Here is a 22,976-nt window from a genome sequence, read left to right as displayed (position 1 = left end):
TGATTTTTTTTTTGCAAAAACAATGCAAGTGAAAAATGTGCTGTTTAAAAATCTGCCCGATTTGACATCCACATCGAGAGAGACCACACACACACGTGCACACAATGCCCTGCAGTAATGTGTTAGCATTAACACACAATTAAGACATAATACAGAACCACAGATACAGTTGAAGGCCTATGGCAACAGTCCAATATATGTACACACTACCCTTCATCTGGGCTGGTACTCAGGCAGCTTATACAATAATTGCTGTAATTAGGAGCCACCAAACCTTAGATCCCAGATCAGCAGGAGCACATCTCACAACAGGAGGAAGGGGAGCGTACAGTGTTTAAATCTTGGTCTGTTTGACGCTGGATGTGTCATCGTCTGTGTGTTTACTGTCTCCCTTCATTTCCACTTCCTTGTTTTTTCTGTCCTTTTCCTCGGGTGTGTACTCGGCGAATTGAGCTTCGATCTCGGCGGGGTCGATGTAGGTATAGAAGTAAGCCATGATGGAGAAGATGATGCACACGCACAGCAGGAGTGAAGCAAAGAGCACATATTCAGCCCACTGTGGATCACACACAAAAAGGTTCATTACATTTTATAGTTCTTTACAATGATTAACATGGCTCGTCAACTTTATTTACTCAAGATGAATAAATGGGTGGTTTAGGACGCAGCCTTGCAGCATGTTTGGATCAAAATATAAAAGACATTTTGTTACTACTACAAATATATAGGGTATATGGTAACACTATTTTAAGGGAACACAAATCAAGGGCTTATTAGGGACTTGTTCTTCGCTCATATATATTAGAAATACTCAGTCTGAAATATTACACCCTCACAGACTATCAGGATTTATAAACACTCTACAATCATAGTGAGCAGAAAAGCACACCAGAAACCAGTAAGCACAACACATTGAACTCTCAGGTGTGTTGGCTACAACGTCAGAAGTTCCTGTTGGGTTTCACTTCTGTCAGGCAATAATACAGTGTTTGTACTTTGCAGTACAAATCAAGACCAGGGAACTGTCCAGTTTTGGTGAGTCTGTGCACATCATAGCCTTAGATTCCTGTTCCTGGCTGATAAAACTGGAACCTCAATGTGGTCCTAAGTTTCTGTAGCCCATTTCCCTCAAGGTTTAAGGCATCTGAATTTCTTAAACGTTGTAATGACTAATTAAGTTATCTTAGCCTTTCTGTTAGCTTGAACTAGTCAACAAGGCAATTCTTCTTTAATCTTGCTCATCAACAAGACATTTCTGCATGGAAAATTTCCACTCACTGGATGTTTTATGTTTTTTAGTCACTTTGTGGCCCTAAGTTTTTGTAGCCCATTTCCCTCAAGGTTTAAGGTAATTGAATTTCTTAAATGTTAAAATGACTGATTATTTAAGTAATCTTAGCTTTTCTGTTAGCTCAAACTAGTCAACAACAATCCTTCTTTAATCTTACTCATCAGCAAGGCATTTCCTCAAGGAAAATTGCCACTCACTTGATGTTTTATGTTTTTTAATCATTTTGTGGCCTTAATTTTTAATAGCCCATTTCCCTCAAGGTTTAAGGTATTATAATTTCTTAAACGTTGTAATGACTGATTATTTAAGTTACCTTAGCCTTTCTGTTAGCTTGAACTAATCATCAGGGCAATTCTTCTTTTATCTTGCTCATCAACAAGGCATTTCTGCCTGGAAAATTGCCACTCAATGAATGTTTTATGTTTTTTAATCATTTTGTGGCCCTAAGCCCATTTCCCTCAAGGTTTGAGGCATCTGAACTTCTTAAACGTTGTAATGACTGATTATTTAAGTGATCTTAGCCTTTCTGTAAGCTTGAACTAGTCAACAAGGCAATTCTTTTTTAATCTTGCTCATCAACAAGGCATTTCTTCCTGGAAAATTGCCACTCATTGGATGTTTTATGTTTTTTAGTCATTTCGTGGCTCTAAGTTTTTGTAGCCCATTTCCCTCAAGGTTTAAGGTATTATAATTTCTTTATAATAATTATAATTATTATTTTAGTAATCTTAGCCTGTCTGTAAGCTTAAACTAGCCTTTCTGTAGGCTTGATCATTGATCAAAAGCACTGTAACCCTGTGACTTTGTTTTACCTGTGGCATTTTGTTTTACAAGGGATGTAAACAAAACAGTTTTTAAAACACATTTTAGAAAAGAAATGGTTTTAGGTAGAATATATGATTTTAAGCAGCACTAACATATAAAAGGAAACTGTTATTTCTGTCGACTAAAGCAGATCTGTCATACCTGATCAGGAAGCTGTCCAGCTTCAGCCACAATCAGCACAATAATGTTTCCCACTGCTGTGGTCAGCAACCAGCCAGCCTGCAGCACTGACTTCATGTTCTTAGGAGCCTGAAAGGTGACGGATAGTTGTGTAAATTGCCAGCACAGAGTGATAAATGTATTGTGAGAAACAGAATTGTTAGATTATTGTACCTGTGAGTAGGAAAACTCGAGACCGGTGACTGAAAAGACCACCTCTCCCATGGTCATGAGGAAGTACTGCGGGATCTGCCAAGCCATGTGGATGGCGTTGGGCTTCAGGTCTTCAATCTGCTTGATGGTATTTCCACACTACATGACACAAGCGAAACACAATACAGTAGTTTTAATGAGGTCAGTTATTTCTGTGTAAACTTCGCCATCATGTTATTTGTTTTGGAATTTAAGGTAAATGGGGCTATTTGAAAAGCAAACATTTTTAGACAGGTTCAGCAAAATCAGCCCTGTCCAACAGCCCTGATTTCCTGAATGGCTCTGGACCAGGATTGTAGGTCTGTACAGGGCACCAGTCACACCAGGGAGCAGATTAGAAAAGTCAATCCACCTACAACTGACAAGCACATTCGGGGGGTTTTTAAGGACATTGTGGATTTTTTTTCCACAGACATATTCTCACTTGCTCCCATCCTGTCATCTGCCATTTTTTACTGGACTAGAAATTAAGACATACACTGATCAGCCATAACATTAAAGCCACCTCCTTGTTTCTATACACATTGTCCATTTTATCAGCTCCACTTACCATATAGAAGCACTTTGTAGTTCTACTATTGCTGACTGTAGTCCATCTGTTTCTCTACATACTTTTTTAACCTCCTTTTACTTTGTTTTTCAATGGTCAGAACCCCCACAGGACCACCACAGAGCAGGTATTATTTAGGTGGTGGATCATTCTCAGCACTGCAGTGACACTGACATGGTGGTGGTGTGTTAGTGTGTGTTGTGCTGGTGTGAGTGGATCAGACACAGCAGCCCTGATGGAGTTTTTGAACACCTCACTGTCACTGCTGGACTGAGAATAGTCCACCAACCTAAAAAATATCCAGCCAACAGTGCCCCGTAGGCAGCGTCCTGTGACCACTGATGAAGGTCTAGAAGATGACCAATTCAAACAGCAGCAATAGATGATCGATCGTCTCTGACTTTACATCTACAAGGTGGACCAACTGGTAGGAGTGTCTAATAGAGTGGACAGTGAGTGGACACGGTATTTAAAAACTCCATCAGAGCTGCTGTGTCTGATCCACTCATACCAGCACAACACACACTAACACACCACCATTATGTCAGTGTCACTGCAGTGCTGAGAATGATCCACCACCTAAATAATACCTGCTCTGTGGTGGTCCTGTGGGGGTCCTGACCATTGAAGAACAGGGTGGAAGAAGGCTAAAAAAGTATGTAGAGAAATAGATGGACTACAGTCAGTAATTGTAGAACTACAAAGTGCTTCTATATGGTAAGTGGAGCTAATAAAATGGACAGTGAGTGTAGAAACAAGGAGGTGGTTTTAATGTTATGGCTGATGAGTGCATAATATAATATAGCAACATAATTTCTTTCTATTGTATTAAAGGAACTATTTGTAGGTGTTTTCTATTTTCCATAAGATTTATTCTTTGTTATCACATTACTTTCTGGGAGGGCAAGCATATGCTTTATCTGGGTATATAAAGCCAACCACTAACTCTTTTCCAACTGCTGCTTGTGCAGCATCACAGGGCATCATAACACCCAAAACGCAGGACTAAGTATGCTCTTCAAGACTCCCAGCCACAAATAGCTATGACATTGTCAGGGTCATGATATGGTGATACAGCAGTTAGTGTGGGTGCCTTATACCATCAGAGTCCCCTGACACACACACAACCAGGCACAGTCTTTTCATGGTATTTCATGAGTGAATCCACCAGCTGCATGTATATGAATGTGTGAATGGAATAAAGCCTTGCAGCCCTGAAATAGTGCTTTGTCTAGGCTCGGGGGTTGTAATTCAGTTAGGCTAAACCTACTGTGACACTAATGAAGCAGTTATTGTAAAGTAATACATCATTGTTTGTGATTTTTGTGCTGTTGATGACGAAAGAGACTTACCTCAGGTCCAAAACTGAATGTGCTTGGTATTAAAAGTGTGTAGGCGCTTCCAAATCCCAGGTCTAATTGATATGCACACTGCTGTCCTGAGCTGTTCTCTATGAAGAAGGTGGATCTGCGACACACCACAAACAATGCCACAAATAAAGATATGGAGATGTAAGTGAAATCAGAAACACACACTAATGATGTATTATATTATGTATTATACACCTGCAGGTACTTACTTGCCCTCTGGGACCGTAGTGTAGTTGGAAAACCCAAACTGAGCCATGGTACTGATGTTTTGGAAACTGGTGAACACATTCAGCTCAGCATTATAGCCATTTACAAATCTGTAATAAGGTGAAAAGTTACAGTAAATATCCTGCAAACCTTCTATACATCTGAAAGTCAAAGGTTTCCAATCTAAGGAATGTATGTTTGGACAGTGTTGGGAATTCTATGAATTCTGCAACTGTGCTTATTATAATGACTGATGATCAGAATACATAAGTTTTAGTCCAATACTAAGTTTTTTTTTAGTTTATAATTTCTGGATGTTTATAAATTAATATATATATTATTAATAAATTTTAATTATGCCTGTTGTTCATGATGTAATGGCATTGCAAAGCGGATTAAAAATAGGCCTCAAATATCTCATTATAAACTATAGGGTTATTTTAACCTCTTGAGACCCAAGCTTTGATGTTTAAATGCATTTTTCTTCTCGTTTTTACTTTATTTATTGTCTAGTACATTTACTACCATTAGATGGCAGACAAAAGTGTCTACTTATGGTGACAACAGGTCTAAGTTAAGCAGAATGAGATATAAGGCATAACAAAGTCAAAATGTAATGTCCTCATATGTGACCGCAGGGTCTCAAAAGGTTAAATCTTATGAGAACTCACTTGGAATTGAATCATATTCAAATGATTGAATTGTAAATAGTTCAGGATAGGGTTGCTCTGATAGAGTTGTGCAATGTGTACAAGGTTGTACATGTTCCACAGTATCTTAAAAATTATTTTATTCAGGTTAGGGATGTTCATGGTTATTCTACAAAAAGATAATCTACAGATTTAGTACTTCCATGCTGTAAAAGTAAAGTGGGTAGGGATTCTTTTAGGTTTGTAGGAGTATCTTGTGGAACTGTTTGCGAGGGTTTAGACAGGCCGTTAAGGAATGGTTACATGAAAGGGGAAATCTTTTTGCTAATTAAAAAGGTTTTAATAATGTTTATGAATTTAAATGAATGTATTGTGTTGTTATGTTTTAGTGATTTGAATTAAGATGTCAAGCTTGCTATGCTGCTTATTATTGGACTTATTTATGTATAGGGACCACAATGGAAATAAGTCTTCATACTTTTTTGTGTTATCCCTGACTGTTTCTGTTTTTACAAGAGGCACTTCATCTAGAGAGGGCTGGAGTGCTTGTTATGTATAAAAATATAAAATGGTTTTAAAAAATCAATCAATCAATATACAAGTAGCAGCTAATGTATTAATTTTGGTAATGCTGATTTAAATTTGTGGTATGACCTCCTAGTTGCATTTCTACCCATATAAAAACTCGAGTTTGATAGCATTAAAAGTAGTCTCTTTACCAAGGTCACAAAGAAAACTGTAACACAAGTGGCTGCAAAGTGAAGGAAGCTCATTCCTCTGTTCTTTTGTGGACAGGATCAGCAGAAAACCTCTACAGAGTATTAAGGTGCTGATTTTAAAGCAAGAGCTTTTTAAGCATTGTAAAGGTTTCTTAACTGTGGACAGTAAACCAAACCTTGTTTTTGAGAGTTTCTGCATTACATCTAACCAATCAGTTATTAGGTTGTCTTTCCACCCCTAGCAGGCAGCAGCTGTCTTATATGCTTTGTAATGGGTGCAGTTAAACTAGCCCTCAGACACCCAGCAACAGATAGGTAGAGCAATATAGAGTCTACACAGGTAATTCCCAGATAAGGGGCAGATAAATGGCAGTTGTAGTCTAGCAGTTAAGGTACTGGACTAATAATCAAAAGGTCAATGCCAGGTTGCCATTGTTGGGCCCTTGAGCAAGGCCCTTAGCCCTCAATTGCTTAGACAGTATACTGTCACAGTACTGTAAGCTGCTTTGGACAAAAGCATCTGCTAAATGCTGAAAATGTAAATGTAGATAAAAACAAAAAGCTGTTCTGCTTTACCATTTAGGACATTTTAGTTTTCTTACTTCAATGTGCAGTTAAAAAACTAATGTTTTATAAAACAAGTACTAGCCTGATGTTATTATCCCCTTCATCTGGTTTGGTTTTCACATCTTCTCCCTGAAAACAATGCATAAACATTTCATTAGAATTTCAACAAATTATTCCAAATGTGCAAAAACGTCTTATTCAGTATTGTTCAGCTGCCCCCTTCACTATGTTCACACAATACACAAAACAGTGTAAGGGTCTACTATATTTAACTAACAAACTGTTTTAAATCTTCACATTATAACAAACAGTTAATGTGTGGTTAATTGTGTGGTTGTGATTGCAGCACTTACAGATCCTTTAATTCCAAGTGGGTCAAGGAGGAAAGTCTGACGTTCTCCCTTGAGCAGAGGAACACTGACTGCAGCTACAGTTCCAATTGTTAACATCATAGTGTCTGCGTTCACTGTCCTGTAATCACCTGATGACTTCAGAGACACAAGACAGGGTTTTTGTAACCACTCTTTATCAATTTAAACAGAAATCTTTAAAATGTATTTTGCTAGTTTGCATTCCATTCTAGCTTTTTACTTTGTTTTTTAAAGTTTAGTGCATACAATTATTTAAATGTATGTATTACTTTGTATGTGTTAGTGACGCTTCAAGTAACCTTTTTAAGCACTTTTAGAATGTACCACAACACTTATGGTAACTAATTTTTCTTCAGTAGAACTGGCTAATTCTATACCTGGATGAGGTAAATAAACTAAACTGGCTTATACATTAAGCCTATAAGCCAGTAAGTTAAGTAAGCTGGTTGATTGAGTAACTGATGGAGTAATGCTTTTTATCAAAAGGGTGATACATACTATATAAACAAGTTGAGTAATGCCATGCCCTCTCATTTCTACACATTATAGTAGGGAACAAAAACGGAGCATTGTAGTGGGACATATTAAAAAATTGGGACTCTTCAATATTCATGAAGATGGACATTTAACAAGACATTGACCCCAGACATTAAGTCAAAATTCAATCTTTGCATGGCCTTGCTAAATCTGATCTTATGACTTTTAAATGCTAGCTAATTTATTTTTACCTTTATTACACCATTATTTCTCATGTAGACATGTCATTAGTGCAAATGCTAACTGTTTTTTAACAAATGACTAACAATATTAATTAGCAGTTTTTGAATATGAACATTCCACTTTATGTGTATACTCTTTCACTATGCATACTTATATGCATTTGTTTATATTCAAAAATAAGTCAAAAGACTTAATGTGTGTAAATTAGAAGTAAATATACAGTACACATTGGTAGTATAATAATTAGCAGGAGAAAAAATTATTCTCCCAATCTAGTCGTATCCAATCACCCTAATGCATTATGCTTCCCCTGTACTGATGTTGATCTCCACCCTGATTGAGGAGAGCCGTGACTAACACACGCCCCCTCTGACACGTGTGCAGTAGCCAACTGCATCTTTTCACCTGCACGAGTAGAGTTTATTTGCAGATCAGATTTGTGTATGGAGAGACAGACTTTGACCCACATTATCCCTTGACTCTGTGCATGCGCCATCAATCAGTCATCAATCACCAATCATTGTTTGAGTAGGCACCCAGCCTGCTGGATGGCAGAGCTGAGTATCGAACCAACGAGTTCGAAATGTCAGCTCTGGTGTGCTAGTGTGTTTTACAGCTGTGCCCGCTGAATGCCCCAAGACAAAAATTTAAAAAAACTTAAATACTTGTTTGTTTTGTGTGTAGATCAATTTGACAGATGTAATAACTTGTTATAATGGTTTTTATAGTCATTATGTTTTAATTATTTATTATTAAAGGCATTATTTTGTAGTCCCTATGCATAGGCTTAGACCATGGCAAATGTAGTAAACCTTGTTGTGAATGTGTGTGATTAGCCTGCCAGAATCTATGGATTAAATATAAAGATTAAAAATAAAGATTAGGAACATTAGGAACAGTTTTGTTATACCCCTAAAGGTGGAATATCGAACGAGCTTTCATCCACAGATACGAACATAGGGCTGTTCTCCAGGTTTATGAACTTCACCTGTGCCTCAACGGCTGAGGGGAACTTAGGAAGGGATTGCTAGAAAAAAGCAAATAGGAACATTAGGCAGATTATTCTAATGCACTAATTAGAACAGTCTGGTATATACAGTATATAGCTGTGAAGTATATCTGTGCTTATTTACATCGATCTGAATTTGCACCAGGGCTGCAGCCACAAATGCCAACGCCGCCAGGAACATTCCCACGGTAATTCTTTTCAGTGGCCTGATGGAGTAAACACACACACATTTGCACATTTGTTTATTCCTAATTAGTGTACACTGAAATGAAAAAGAACTGGTTTGTGGCTTTGTAGAAAATACTCACGTGAAGTTCAGACCACACTTTTTAATCAAAGGATAGATAGCGTTGTCCACTATTGGAACCATGATCAGGATCAGAATGGGGTTCACAGTCTGAAATGAGATTTTACAAATTTAGATGAATTCCAGCATTGTACACTATATGTCAAAATGTATGTGGATGCCTCTCGTAATTACTCAGGGGTTTCAGTCAGGTGAAATGACTGCCAAAACTTGTATTAAATAAATTACAATAAATATACAAAGGCACCCAAAGATTGCATACACACTCCAACATAAAACATTCAGATTTTTACCAATATTAAAGTGTATGTAGCTTTTTTGGCCCCTCTGTATTATATGCGCCCTACTTTGTGACATCTTGGGGGAAGGCCCTTAACCCTTATTTTAATACATTTTATATACACATTATTATAATCCATCCCCAGGTATTACAAGGTCCATAAAATCATATTTAAACAATTTAAACAATAGGCACACATTCCCATAGACACACACACATATGTGAATGCCCATATACCTTTGATCATATTGTGTATTTGTGTATTATTTTGGTGCATATTGTATCAGCTTATGCCATGAACAGGTAATATTGTAGTCAGTAAATGGTCTTACCTGCATCTGATCTGGCTGGACGGTGAAGATACCCTGAATTTGAAAAAAAAAAAAGTGTTACAGTTAATTTATATATATATATCTATATCTATATATATTATATATATATATATTGTTATTTTTATTATTATAAATATAAATGTTCTTTCTAGTCAAAAGCTATGTTGATTGAAAACGTACAAAGTTGCCATTCATTGTGATGGCCTGTAGGGTCCAGCGAGAGCCCTGTATAGAAAAGAAGAACCTTTAATAAACATGTAACAAAAAGGCTATTACAGATGGCAAATGTATACTTTATAAGCAAAGTGTGTGTGTGTGTGTAAATGTGTACATTAGATGTAAAATAATTAAGCTTTTCATTAATTCTTGTATATCCATGTATTCTTGTTTTTTTCCCCCAATTTTCTTACTGATCTAGTCATATCCAATTCCCCTAATTGCATTACGCTTTCCCTCTACCGATACAACCCTTCACTGCTGACTGAGGAGCACCGCAACTGACACACGCCCCCTCCGGCACGTGTGCAGTAGCAGACTGCATCTTTTCACCTGCATATACGGATCAGCCTTGTGTACTGAGAGCCACACCCTGATCAATGCATTATTCCTCGACTCAATCAGCCAGCAGAGGTCGTAGCTGCATCAGTTGTGAAGAGCCCTGGTTCAGCTTTCCCACACTGTGTGAACAACAGCCAATCGTTGTTTAAGTAGCTTCCCAGCCAAGCCGGATGGCAGTGCTGAGATTCAAAATGATGTGTTTGAAATCCCAGATCTGGTGTGCTAGTGTGTTTTACCGCTGCGCCACCTGAGCGGCAATGTATTCTTGTTTTATTAAATTATGTAAAGAATGCACAGATTTTATTACATATAATTTAATGTGATCATTTAATATGAAAAAATATATCAAATGTAACAAATGCATGAATCTGTAATCTTTAATATTTATAGATATGGTGTATATAGACTACATGAATTAATCACTTTTATATTGTAATTAAAACTAAAAATAGTTATAATTTAGCTGCTCTATCAATCTGATCTAGATAAAAACAAATAAATTCATTCTAAATAAATTCACTAATCTGTTATCAGGCCCGTGGAGATAGGTAGGGGATATTAGTTATAGAATTATGTCCATCTGCCATTCCAATCATGGCAGGTAGAGAGGGCAAAGAGGCGCATATGATTTAACTGACGGTAATCAATGTTAATTCACTCCAGGTGGAGGGATGTGTATTTAATCATGTTTCGTCTTTACAGTGCTGCTGGCTCCTCTCTTGGCACCTGTTCTCTGAACTGTGATGCTGGGCTCAGGCCACTTTGGTTTTCTACCAGAGCAGATGCCGGTACTCTTTTTATTTTCCTAGTAACCCAGCCTGCATCATGGCTTTTTTGGAACGGGCCCCACATTTGGATTTATAACGGTATAGTCTGGATTCAATTGGTGGAGTGGATGTGAGTTTATTGTCTTTCCTGCTTTGTTCTGTGTTTCATCTCACTAAAATTATAGAACCTGGTTGTCACATTCTAGTGGGTTATTGAGTCAATCAGTTTTCATTGCTAGCTACCCTGTCTATCCCTACATTATGTGGTTTTATTTTTCTATTGTCCCTGGCTTTTTATTCAGAGTATTGTTCTACCTTAGTTAAGCATCCTGCATATTGGGTTAATTTTTAAGTTTTGCAGGTGCAGCAGTACAACTGGTGCCTCTGTGTTGAGGTGCGACACACCTCATTACAGAATTATAGTATAGCACTAATATGTTATTGTATTTGCCGATATGTAAAGCAAAATGCAAACAGCTATCCATGATATAATCTTTAAGCATATTTTGAAATGAAACACTTAATATACTCACCTGCTGGTCAAAAAGAGCCCAAAACATGGGCAGTGGGATATAGAGGAACAGAACCTTTACAACCATCTTCACCTGAGCAATCAGCAGTTTCTAAGGACAAAACAAAACAGAAATTATATAAATGTATAATTTCAAAATATGAAAAACATATACGGGCACAAATTAGAGCAACACAAATGTGGCTGCCACAAACATTTCAGTTTTATCAAAAACGTTTAAACGGTAGCTCAGTGGTTAAGTAACCAGACTGATCTAGTAATCAGAATGTTGCCAGCTCAAGCCCTATCATTGCCAAGTTGCTGCTGTTGAGCCTCTTGAGCAAGGCCATTAACCCTCAATTGCTTGATTTGTATTCAGTCACAGTTGTAAGAAAAGCCCAATTAATCAGTTGATTATTACTGCAAATACCCATGTAGCTGCTATAAGTCATGTGTAACTGCATCTATAATGATGGCTCAACAATGCAATAGTAGACAATAGTCTTATATTTGTACACCCAAATACAACAGTACTTACAGTATATAATACATTATATATGCATATAGGCAAAGTACACTATGTGGCCAAAAGTATTGGACACTTGACCATGTCCACTTGCTTGTTGGACATCCCATTTTAAAACCAAATGGTGTAAAATTAGAGAGACCTCTATGTGATCTTTTCAACTGTAATAACAGCCTAGAAAGAAATTTTGGTCAAGAAAGCTTCAGCTAATGTTCCAGTTCATTCCAAAGCTTTTTGTTGGAGCTGTGCAGGCCACTAGAGTTTCTTTAAACTAAGCTTTTCGTCATGTCTTTATAGACCTTGCTGTGTGCACAGGGACACATGCTGGAACAGGAATGGCTCCCTAAACTGTTGCTGCAAAATTGATTTATTACACATATTAGCCATTGTTGTGGTTAAAACACATGAATTAAAAATTAGAAGAGGTGTCCCAATACTTTTGCCCATATAGCACAATTTCTGGGCCCATGTAAGAGGCACTAATATTCCTAATAATAATATATATAAATAATAATAACAAGAACAAGCTAAGTATCTACTTTTTTTGTGTCTGTACGTATGTAAGGAACAGTAATATGGCAGTGGTTCTTAACCTTTTAATAAGCTGGAACAAAGCAGTCTGTAGGAGTTCTCAAAAGCCAGTCCAGCTGGCTACACAATTTTTACAAAATAGGAATAAGATCAGGGCTGCATTTTCTGTGAGCTCTAGATTAGGAACAGCTGGTTCAGAGGAACTGAAATTATTTTTGGTTTTTATTATTGTATTAACTGAAATGTGTATAGGTATAGATGTGCGTGTGTAACATACATCATATTTTTCCTCAGCCCAGTCCATCCAGTGCTCTCTCTTGGGGTAGTGGCTGCTGCGGTGCTTGAAGCGGTTGTTAATGGCAAACTGAAGCAAACAGAGAGTGATTGTAATAAGTAGGATAACATTATATATACAGTATATGTACGCTATATTGCCAAAAGTATTCGCTCGTCTGCCTTCACACGCATATGAACTTGAGTGACGTCCCATTCTTAATCCATAGGGTTTAATATGATGTCAGCCCACCCTTTGCAGCTATAACAGCTTCAACTCTTCTGGGAAGGCTTTCCACAAGGTTTAGGAGTGTGTTTATGGCCATTTTTGACCATTCTTCCAGAAGTGCATTTGTGAGGTCAGACACTGATGTTGGATGAGAAGGCCTGGGTCACAGTCTCCACTCTAATTCATCCCAAAGGTGTTCTATCGGGTTGAGTGCAGGCCAATCAAGTTCTTCCACACCAAACTCGCTCATTCAAGGGGCCGAGCCAAACTCCTGATAAACAAGCCCACACCATAATCCCCCCTCCACCAAACTTTACACTTGGCACAATGCAGTCAGACAAGTACCGTTCTCCTGGCAACCGCCAAACCCAGACTCGTCCATCGGATTGCCAGATGGAGAAGCGTGATTCATCACTCCAGAGAACACGTCTCCACTGCTTTAGAGTCTAGTGGCGGCGTGCTTCACACCGCTGCATCTGTCCCTTTGCATTGCGCTTGGATGCAGCTGCTCGGCCATGGAAACCCATTCCATGAAGCTCTCTACTCACTGTTCTTGAGCTAATCTGAAGGCCACATTAAGTTTGGAGGTCTGTAGTGATTGACTCTACAGAAAGCTGGTGACCTCTGCGACTATGCGCCTCAGCATCCGCTGACCCCGCTCTGTCATTTTACGTGACCTCCCACTTTGTGGAATATTTAGTAGTGAGGAAATTTCACGACTGGACTTTTTGCACAGGTGGCATCACGGCACCATGCTGGAATTCACTGAGCTCCTGAGAGTGACCCATTCTTTCACTAATGTTTGTAAAAGCAGAAGAATAGAATACAATAGAATATACATGATACTGTATATATAATAGAATAATACTTACTCCAATGCAGCTCATCACCTCCATCATGATGTTGCCCTTGGGTGCAGCTTTGGTGTACATACTGCTGCCCAGAATAAACACAACTACAGAGAGATCAAAGAAAGTTTAGTTAAAGACACCCCACTGTAGACACAGCTAAAACAGCTACAACTGCTTTTGAAGTGTCAGCACTTACCGAGGGCAACTGCCATAAGAGCAGCAGGGACACCAAATGCCAGAGGATAGCACTTCTGCTGTGTGTTGATGCCACACTCTTGAGCTGTGGAGCAGATGGACTGGTAAATACAATTATTGTTTACATCAGCAATAAAGGTTTACATTTGTCTAGGTATTTATCTTTGTAACAACTAAAGGCAGCCGCACACCCCGTCCCAATATTGCAATTTACATTTTCCCCCCACAAATTTTTCAATTTACTACTGAAATTCCTCCACAGGTATGGTGGTGCAGTGGGTATACCTTTGCCTCACAATTCCCCTAAATGTGTGTGTGTGTCTGCCCTGTGATGGAAGGGCGACCTGTAAGGGGGGTTTCCTACCTTTCGCCCAACTAATCAGACCCACCACGACTGACCAGAGTAGAGTGTAGACTGTAGAGTGAGATGTGAAGTTTGTGAAGTGTGTTGAACATAGTGATCTATGAGTTCATTCACATGTTCATTCACTGTGGGTTTGGTGTTCTTGGAATCATACATGCAAGCCCTTTTTATCAAAATATTATGGGCTATATTTGTAATTTAGCTTTAAAGAGTCTAATCACTCCAAAAGGTTTCATGTTTGTTTTATGTGATTGCTATTCTGATTTCAATAAATGATATTTTTTTAGTATAATGAAAAGGACAGATACTTACATTTTTATGTACATATAAAATATGTCTGTAAATCAAACCCTTCATAAGCTAACTGGTATTTAAGGGTTGAACCACACTTACCTCTGAGAATTGGTGTGATGACGGTGGAGAGCAGACTGCCAGCATTAATGGCGAGATAGAAAATGGAGAAGAAGGTGCTTCTTTGTTTTTCCTGTAGAACACAAAAAAAAATCAACTGCCTATAATAAAGATGCACTGATGTGCTTTTTTTTTTAAATTATTTTTAAACAATCCTGATAAAGCATGTTGTGTTGTACTCATATTCACAAGCAGTGACATTTTGTCTTGTCTTTGCAATTATGTTTTGCTCTTACATATCTTGTTGATCTTCTAAAGCAGTATAGCCCATTGGGATCACTTCTTTTACCAAATACAAATTAAATACTATTAGTATTTAAATTTGCAATAAAATACTTGTTTAATATGGCTTATTGATAGCTCATGTGATAAAATGTACCATAAATTATTATAAGTACTGTCCAGTGTATATTCATGCTTTGCCTAAAATGGTTCTCAGTCTTCTTATCAGCTGAGCTGCAAGTGCTCTAAGAATAACCAAGAGCCACTTTTGTGGGTTTCACAGTGCATTAAGTATTAGGCAATAGACCACAGAATGGAGGGCCACACCCTTACGTGTTGGGAGTTGCAAAAAGTGCACAGGCTGAGAACCCCTGCTACATATAAAATAATTATAAAGAGTATATTCTTTTTTAGGATATCCTTTTGAAAATTAAACAATTTAAATAAATTATTTCTTAAGCTTCTCTTGTTTGCACAGAATATTCTAGATTGCATTTAATAAAATGTTAAAATATAAAAATTAATAAAATTAATCTTGGCTCTAGTATTGAGGCAAAAATAAGATAAAATCCTGGATTAATATCAGATTAACACATTTTTTAACGTGCTACAGTAAAGTATACACCGATAAGGCATAACATTATGACCACCTTCCTAATATTGTGTTGGTCCCCCTTTTGCTGCCAAAACAGCCCTGCAACTGTGATGCACTGTGTATTCTGACACCTTTCTATCAGAATACACAGCATTAACTTCTTCAGCAGTTTGAGCTACAGTAGCTCGTCTGTTGGATCAGACCACACTGGCCCCATGTGCATCAATGAGACTTGGCCGCCCATGACCCTGTCGCCGGTTTTCCACTGTTCCTTCCTTGGACCACTTTTAATAGATACTGACCACTGCAGACCAGGAACACCTCACAAGAGATGCAGTTTTGGAGATGCTCTGACCCAGTCATCTAGCCATCACAATTGTCAAAATCGCTCATATCCTTACGCTTGCCCATTTTTCCTGCTTCTAACACATAAACTTTAAAGATAAAATGTTCACTTGCTGCCTAATATACCCCCCCCCCCCACTAACAGGTGCCGTGATGAAGAGATAATCAGTGTTATTCACTTCACCTGTCAGTGCTCATAATGTTATGCCTAGTTGGTGTATTATTCAAAGTGTTGATGTTGACTGACATGATACAGACCTTGTATGTATACATGCTATTTTTAATATAAATAATCTACTAATAATAATAATGTTAATGTTGATCATTTTATTATATAAATATAATAATTATAATAATAAGGTTTTGGGTGTCGCAGCATTAAATTGCACTAGCACACTACCACTGGGATCCAGAGTCTGAATCCCCAGCTGTGCTATCGGTCAGTCGTTCGGTTACATACAGACATGACTGGCTATGTCTCTGGTGTGGCTGAGGCCCTGTGTTGAATCCTGTTGGGGGTGTGTTACTGCATTGCGCACAGTCTAGTTGAACCAGATCAACCAGGGCCATGACCAGGACAAAGCGGTTGATGAAAATAGAATAAATTAAAAGTATATAAAAAATAATAAATAACAGCAATAAATTATAATCAGCACATTTATAAAGCAACTTGATTCGTGGACTGTAACAACATTTTATGACATAATTGATTTATGGGCAAATGTTGCCCTACATGACTGAATAAAAAGGGTGGAGAAGACAGTAATAATCAGTGCTAAACTGTATGCATCAGCATCAGTAATCAGCTCCATGTTGTATTTAATCTTTATTACTCTGCACACATGTGTATATATGAACTCTGTGTTCTGATAATGCTGCTGATACAGACCTCTGATATGGAACTGTGTACAAAGTACACAAAGTACACTTAATTGTGTTGGGATCAAACACTGAGTTTATAGCATTCATATAAAGTACGCTGTGTGTGGGTATGTGTGTGTGTTCTCACAATTCTTAAATATACTTGTATTGTAGTTCGTCAACAAAATAATTTATATTATCTCATTTTGTAATAGCAGGAACTATACATCATTATTTTTTTTTAGCTTACAAACCTGGTCATCTTCAAACTGGTCTCCTCCAAAGGCAGCTACACAGGGCTTTATCCCTCCTGTACCCAGAGCAATAAGGAGTAGACCCACCATAGACAGGGCACTAAAGCAAAGAAAAAACATGATTAACATGATTTAAAAAAAATAACTTCTATTTAAATATTTAAATCTCTCACTTGAAATACTAATGATATAGCATTTTTGTAAACATATGATCATTGTTGATAGTGTAGTAAATAAAATGAAGTGATTGTGTTTTTCAGCAGATGTATGTACTTAATAAAATACTACCTCTAAAATAATACTGTAATAAAGTAGGTAATTTAATTTAATTTAAGGTGTATATGTGTGTATAATGGGCGGCACAGTGGCGGCTTAGTGGGTAGCAATGTCGCCTTACAGCAAGAAGGACCTGGGTTCAATCCCAGGCAGGGTGGTCCGGGTCCTTTCTGTGTGGAGTTTGCATGTTCTCCCTGTTTCTGCGTGGGTTTCCTCCGGGAGCTCCGGTTTCCTCCCACAGTCCAAAAACATGCAATCAGGTTAATTGGAGACACTGAATTGCCCCATAAGTGAATGAGTGTGTGTATGTGTGTCTGCCCTGCGATGGACTGGCGTCCCATCCAGGGTGTTACTGTGTGCCTTGAGCCCATTGAAAGCCCCCCCCCCCCCAACCCTAATTGGATAGGCGGATGAGAAAATAAATGAATCTCTGTGTGTGCGCTAATTCATCAAGCACTAGATTCAGTTTATTTTGCATGTGTTGGTGAACAGTAGGGCAAATATAAATGGATGCAGTTCAACTTCAAGTGTAATCTGGACCAACAAACTATTTCTTAGATGAGAAAAAAATTCAACCTGTCCCCTTGTGCTGATATAAAATTTAGACTACTGTGCCTCCTGCTTTTTTATCCAAGTAAGCTTTAAGGTTCTGACTTTGGAGTCAGGGCTTCCTCCGTGTACCATGTGTCAGTGATCTGAAGAACACTTAAGGGTGGATAGTGTCACCCAGGTTCCATCAAATGTCTGGAAAAGAGTACCTAGGCCTAGCCTAAACTGTTGCTGCAAAGTTGGAAGCATATGATTTCCTTCATATAATTAATGTGTCTCAATCATGTAGCGCACATGTCAAACTCAAGGCCCGCAGGTCACTGGCCTGTCACGTCATTTTATGTGGCCTTTGAGAGCTAAAAATATGTATGATTGGCTTAAAATACACTGTAAAATTGTACATAGACTGCATCTCCCACAATGCATGACAATTTTGTGACCTGCAAAGTGACCGCATCCCGCCACTAGATGGCAGTGTTTCCACATCAGCGTTTAACTGAAGCGGTTTTCCAATAAGTGATGTTGAGTAATATTTACAAATAATCCCAAAATGTACAAGAAGAGAAAATAGAAGCAGAGGGAGGTAATTTAATGAAAGATGTGTTATGAGGCCGTGTCTGTGGTAAAGGAGTACAAACCCAAACACAGAATTTAGCCTCCAAGAAAAATGACAAATTGTCTAAGACTTAAAAGGCAGACTGCAATCACAGCAGGATACGTTACAATTGGCCCTTTAATGGGGCACCATAATGCAGATGTGGCTCTCAGTGAAAATGAGTTTGAGACCCCTGATGTAGTGCATATAATTTCACACAACAAACTTTTTTTTATAAAATGAGCAGTTGCACGATTTGTGTGTGTGTGTGTGTGTGTATGTGTGTGTGTTTGTGTGTGTGTGAGATGTTTACTTACATATGGAGTGTCATGTTATCAGGGGTGCCATCCTTGTTGGAATCAGTGATGTCATGAATAGCACTGATGGCCATGACTGCTTGGCCGATAGTGTACACGATGGATAGATACACTATAGTCCTGCAGAATGAAAGAGAAAAGTAGTGAGTTTAATGTACTGTATAATGTACTGTATAATGTACTGTGTGCAGTGATAGCTCAGTGGTTAAGGTACTGGACTAGTAATCAAAAGATTGCTGGTTCAAGCCCCACCACCGCCAAGTTGCCACTGTTGGGCCCCTGAGCAAGGCCCTTAACACTAAATTGCAATAAAACACTAAAAAGCATCTGAAATATAATATAATATAATATAATATAATATAATATAATATAATATAATATAATATAATATAATATAATATAATATAATTAATATAATATAATATAATATAATATAATATAATATAATATAATATAATATAATATAATATAATATAATAATAATATAATATAATATAATATAATATAATATAATATAATATAATATAATATAATATAATAAATATAATATAATATAATTAATATAATATAATATAATATAATATAATATAATATAATATAATATAATATAATATAATATAATATAATATGATATAATATAATATAATATAATATAATAATATAATGTAATATAATAAGTAAAGCATGTTTCTCATTTCATTTCCATCACTGCATTATCCTGGTGGGTCTGGTCCTACTGGGAATCCCCAGGGTGCTCATTCATTACAGGTTTTAGCCCCCCCATCATGTCTGTGTAGGGACCCAGCAGGCTGATAGCACATTCTGAGATTCAAACCTGAATCCTGGTGGCTACTGTAATATACCACTGCACCACTCATGTGTCCTGCAGCTCATACAGCATCACAAGCCACATCAACACATTTGGACAAACCATTCTGCTAATGTTATTCTACTGTTTTTAATTTGCTATAGATCAAATATGATCTACAAAGTACTTTTTGTCATCATTGGCATTTTACATCCTGTCTCAACCCTTATGAGGTTTGTATTACACATGGTATTACACCGATCAGACATAACATCAATGAGCCTTGGCCGTCCATGACCCTGTCGCCGGTTTACCACTGTTCCTTCCTTGGACCACTTTTGATAGATACTGACCACTGCAGACCAGGAACACCCCACAAGAGCTGCAGTTTTGGAGATGCTCTAACCTAGTCGTCTAGCCATCACAATTTGGCCCTTGTCAAACTCTCTCAAATCATTACGCTTGCCCTTTTATCCTGCTTCTAACACATCAACTTTGAGGATAAAATGTTCACTTGCTGCCTAATATATCCCACCCACTAACAGGTGCTGTGATGAAGAGATAATCAGTGTTATTCACTTCATCTCTCAATGGTCATAATGTTATGCCTGGTTGGTGTATATCAAAAAGCAGTACAGAGGTGATTCACTTACTTAAACTTTCCAAGCCAGGAATCAGCTATGATGGCCCCCAGAATAGGCATGAGGTAGCACAGGGCCACAAATGTGTGGTAAATGGTGGTGGCCAGGTCATCATCCCAGCGAAGGAAATAACGGAAGTACAGTACCAGCACAGCTGCAAACAGGGAGTCAAGATTCTGTTACATATGGGTGATTATCACAGACGGACAAGAATATTTAATCATTTTTACTTCACTTATTTGTCTTTAATTATAAGCATAAACAAAAGTATGTTTAAATGTTTACATTCATGGCATTTAGCAAAGAGGTTTTCTCCAAAGAGATTGTGACTGAGAAGAAACCTGCTTAACGACTCAACAGCACCACCCTGTTATTGTTGGGCTTAAACCAGGGACATTCTGATTACCTTAACTCCTGTGCTACCTCTGTCAAAAACTCATACCTACTGTATATAGTATAATATAATAGTATAGTTTAATATATAATAATTTTAGGGTTTAGGTAATCCGACACCATAAACAATTCTGTCAGTACAATTTGTTTGATAGTTTACAAGTAAAATGTTTATAGAACCACAAATAGTCTCCAGACAGGTGCACCAAAAGTTGCACGAGCGAAAAGATGTTTGTGTAAGATTTGCACTCATGGCAAATCAGAACTATAAAAAATAAAGGGGTCCTTTAGCAGATATGCTCATCATTTGTGATGAAACCTGTGTTGCTTGTATAAAGAAAGAACATCAGGGAGCATTATGATATAGAGCCAATTCTTCCAGTGCTTGTAGTGATGGAGTAAATGTATACCTCTAAGTTAGATTGTATTTTTTAGCCTGGTGTCAGATTTTGAAAGGGAAAACATATTTCCATGACATATCAGGCATCTGTTTTAAATAATAATTTAGACATTACAATTACCTCTTACACTGCACTTAATCCATGCTGGGGGTTTTGTCACCAGCCACTAGTAGACTCCTAAATAACTGTACTGTAGAATACATGAGGAAAAAGAATAAAAGTATTCTTCCATCACTTGTGCTGGCACCCTTACCAGCAGACACAAAGTGATACCCCATTTACCTCACCCTCCCCTAGAAACAGACAATTTTGTGTGTAGAATGTGTGGCACGAGCAGTAGTAGTAGGCTGGTGTAATAGACTGTGCCACAAAGAGACCTGGTTTATATTTTCATTTTAAACTACAATTAGGTTCATCTGGGGTCTGACATGAATTACATCTCTATCTCTATCAAAATATTAACTGAGAGAATACATTTAGTGTTTCATTAAAGCTGTTCAAAACAACATTGTACTAAATAACTAAGATCAAGCTGCACATGGGGCAGAGGAGAGCTGTTGTGTACAAAATACTATCCTATTTACTAAATAGACTGCTATATTAGATTTTGCCCAAAGGCAAGGCTACTATTTAAAGCACTTTGTTTAGAATTTTTTGTGTGGATTGAGACACAGCCCTTCACCCTGTCAGCTAAACAGTGTTCTTTTTGCTCTGTGTGCAACCTGGCCAAGTGAGTTTCATATACACTATATGGCCAAAATAATTTAGACTCCTGACATCCCGTTTCAAAAACAAATGGTATTAAAATAGAGTGACCTATATCTGATTTCTCCAGCTATAACAACTGTCACTGTTCTGAGCAGGCTTCTTACAAGAAAGTATGTCTGTGGGAATCTGTGCCTATTCTGTCAAAAGAGCTTTTGTATGAGGATGAGCAAGTCATACCAAAGCTGTTCAGTGGGGCTGAGATAAGGACTTCGTGCATTTCTTTGTGACTATATAGATTTTTCTTTGTGCACATGGGCACAGTCATGCTGGAACAGAAAAGGACATTCCCTAAACTGTTGCTACAAAGTTGGAAGCATATAATGTCCTTCTTATATTTGATTTATTGCTCCTGTTAGCAAGTGTTGTTGCTTTAACAACATGACATCAAAAATTACCAGTCCCAATACTTTTGTCCATATAGTGTATTATACCAAACTACGCTGAGCTGTTGTATGCACTTTGTAAGACTATACTTTAAGGATTTGATTTTGATGTTTAGTTGACAGTTTGTTCACTTGGACCTTCACATTGCATACCTGAACATTCACAGTATTAAACAGCCTGTATATTATATTCCATATAATAAAACACAGGACTGTAATTCCAGTGCACCATAAAAACTGCACTAATCATATATAACATTCCTTTTGGAAGCTTTAACACAGCAGAACGGCAAAATGCTGGTAGGACATGAAGTTACTGATAACACTGCTGTGCAGTGAGGGTTTGAGTATTTAGCACCTGTAACAGCACCTATGGTAAAGTTTATAGTTTTGCTGGTAACTGTCATGCAGTTATTGCTTGATGGGACTATGTATTTCAGCCTGTGCATGTTAAAACATCTTACCTCGCATGCCATAGTAAGAGAAGCGCTCGCAGAACTCATTCACCACAATAAAGAAGATGCTGATAGGGTAGCCACAGCACTCCTTCTGTTGATATTCAAAACACACCAAAAATCAAACCATTATAAAAGCCTAACCAAACGCATACACTGAAACTGTCCACAATATCGTAATTAGGGGTGCACAATTTTAATCAGTGGCTCAGTGGGTAGCACTGTAGACTGTTAGACATTAAACTTGTGAACTGATGAATCTTGTGTAACCAGTAACTACCGTTTCTGTGTAAAACATGACGTTAAAATGATAATAAGTAAATATAT

At 37.6% G+C, this 22,976-nt stretch overlaps 1 protein-coding gene across 1 annotated transcript; it reads right to left on the bottom strand.

Annotated features, from left to right (window-relative positions):
• Nucleotides 1–334: 334 nt before the first annotated feature.
• Nucleotides 335–22,680, bottom strand: slc15a1b (solute carrier family 15 member 1b). The gene is made up of 21 exons (XM_062997683.1): nt 22,659–22,680; nt 20,262–20,403; nt 18,801–18,920; nt 17,064–17,163; nt 14,769–14,859; nt 14,013–14,096; nt 13,838–13,920; nt 12,741–12,827; nt 11,429–11,518; nt 9,751–9,795; nt 9,571–9,603; nt 8,960–9,048; nt 8,776–8,857; nt 8,553–8,669; nt 6,905–7,039; nt 6,634–6,680; nt 4,618–4,725; nt 4,391–4,505; nt 2,450–2,587; nt 2,258–2,365; nt 335–556 (listed from the first exon to the last, which is right to left on the bottom strand). The coding sequence occupies exons 1-21, from the start codon at nt 22,663–22,665 to the stop codon at nt 335–337; spliced, it is 2,043 nt and encodes a 680-aa protein (XP_062853753.1). The 5' UTR covers nt 22,666–22,680.
• Nucleotides 22,681–22,976: the final 296 nt, after the last annotated feature.

Source organism: Trichomycterus rosablanca, chromosome 6 (assembly GCF_030014385.1).
Source record: "Trichomycterus rosablanca isolate fTriRos1 chromosome 6, fTriRos1.hap1, whole genome shotgun sequence".
NCBI lineage: Eukaryota > Metazoa > Chordata > Actinopteri > Siluriformes > Trichomycteridae > Trichomycterus > Trichomycterus rosablanca.
Note: the sequence above shows the minus strand (reverse complement) of the source record. Positions and strands in the feature narration are given on the sequence as shown.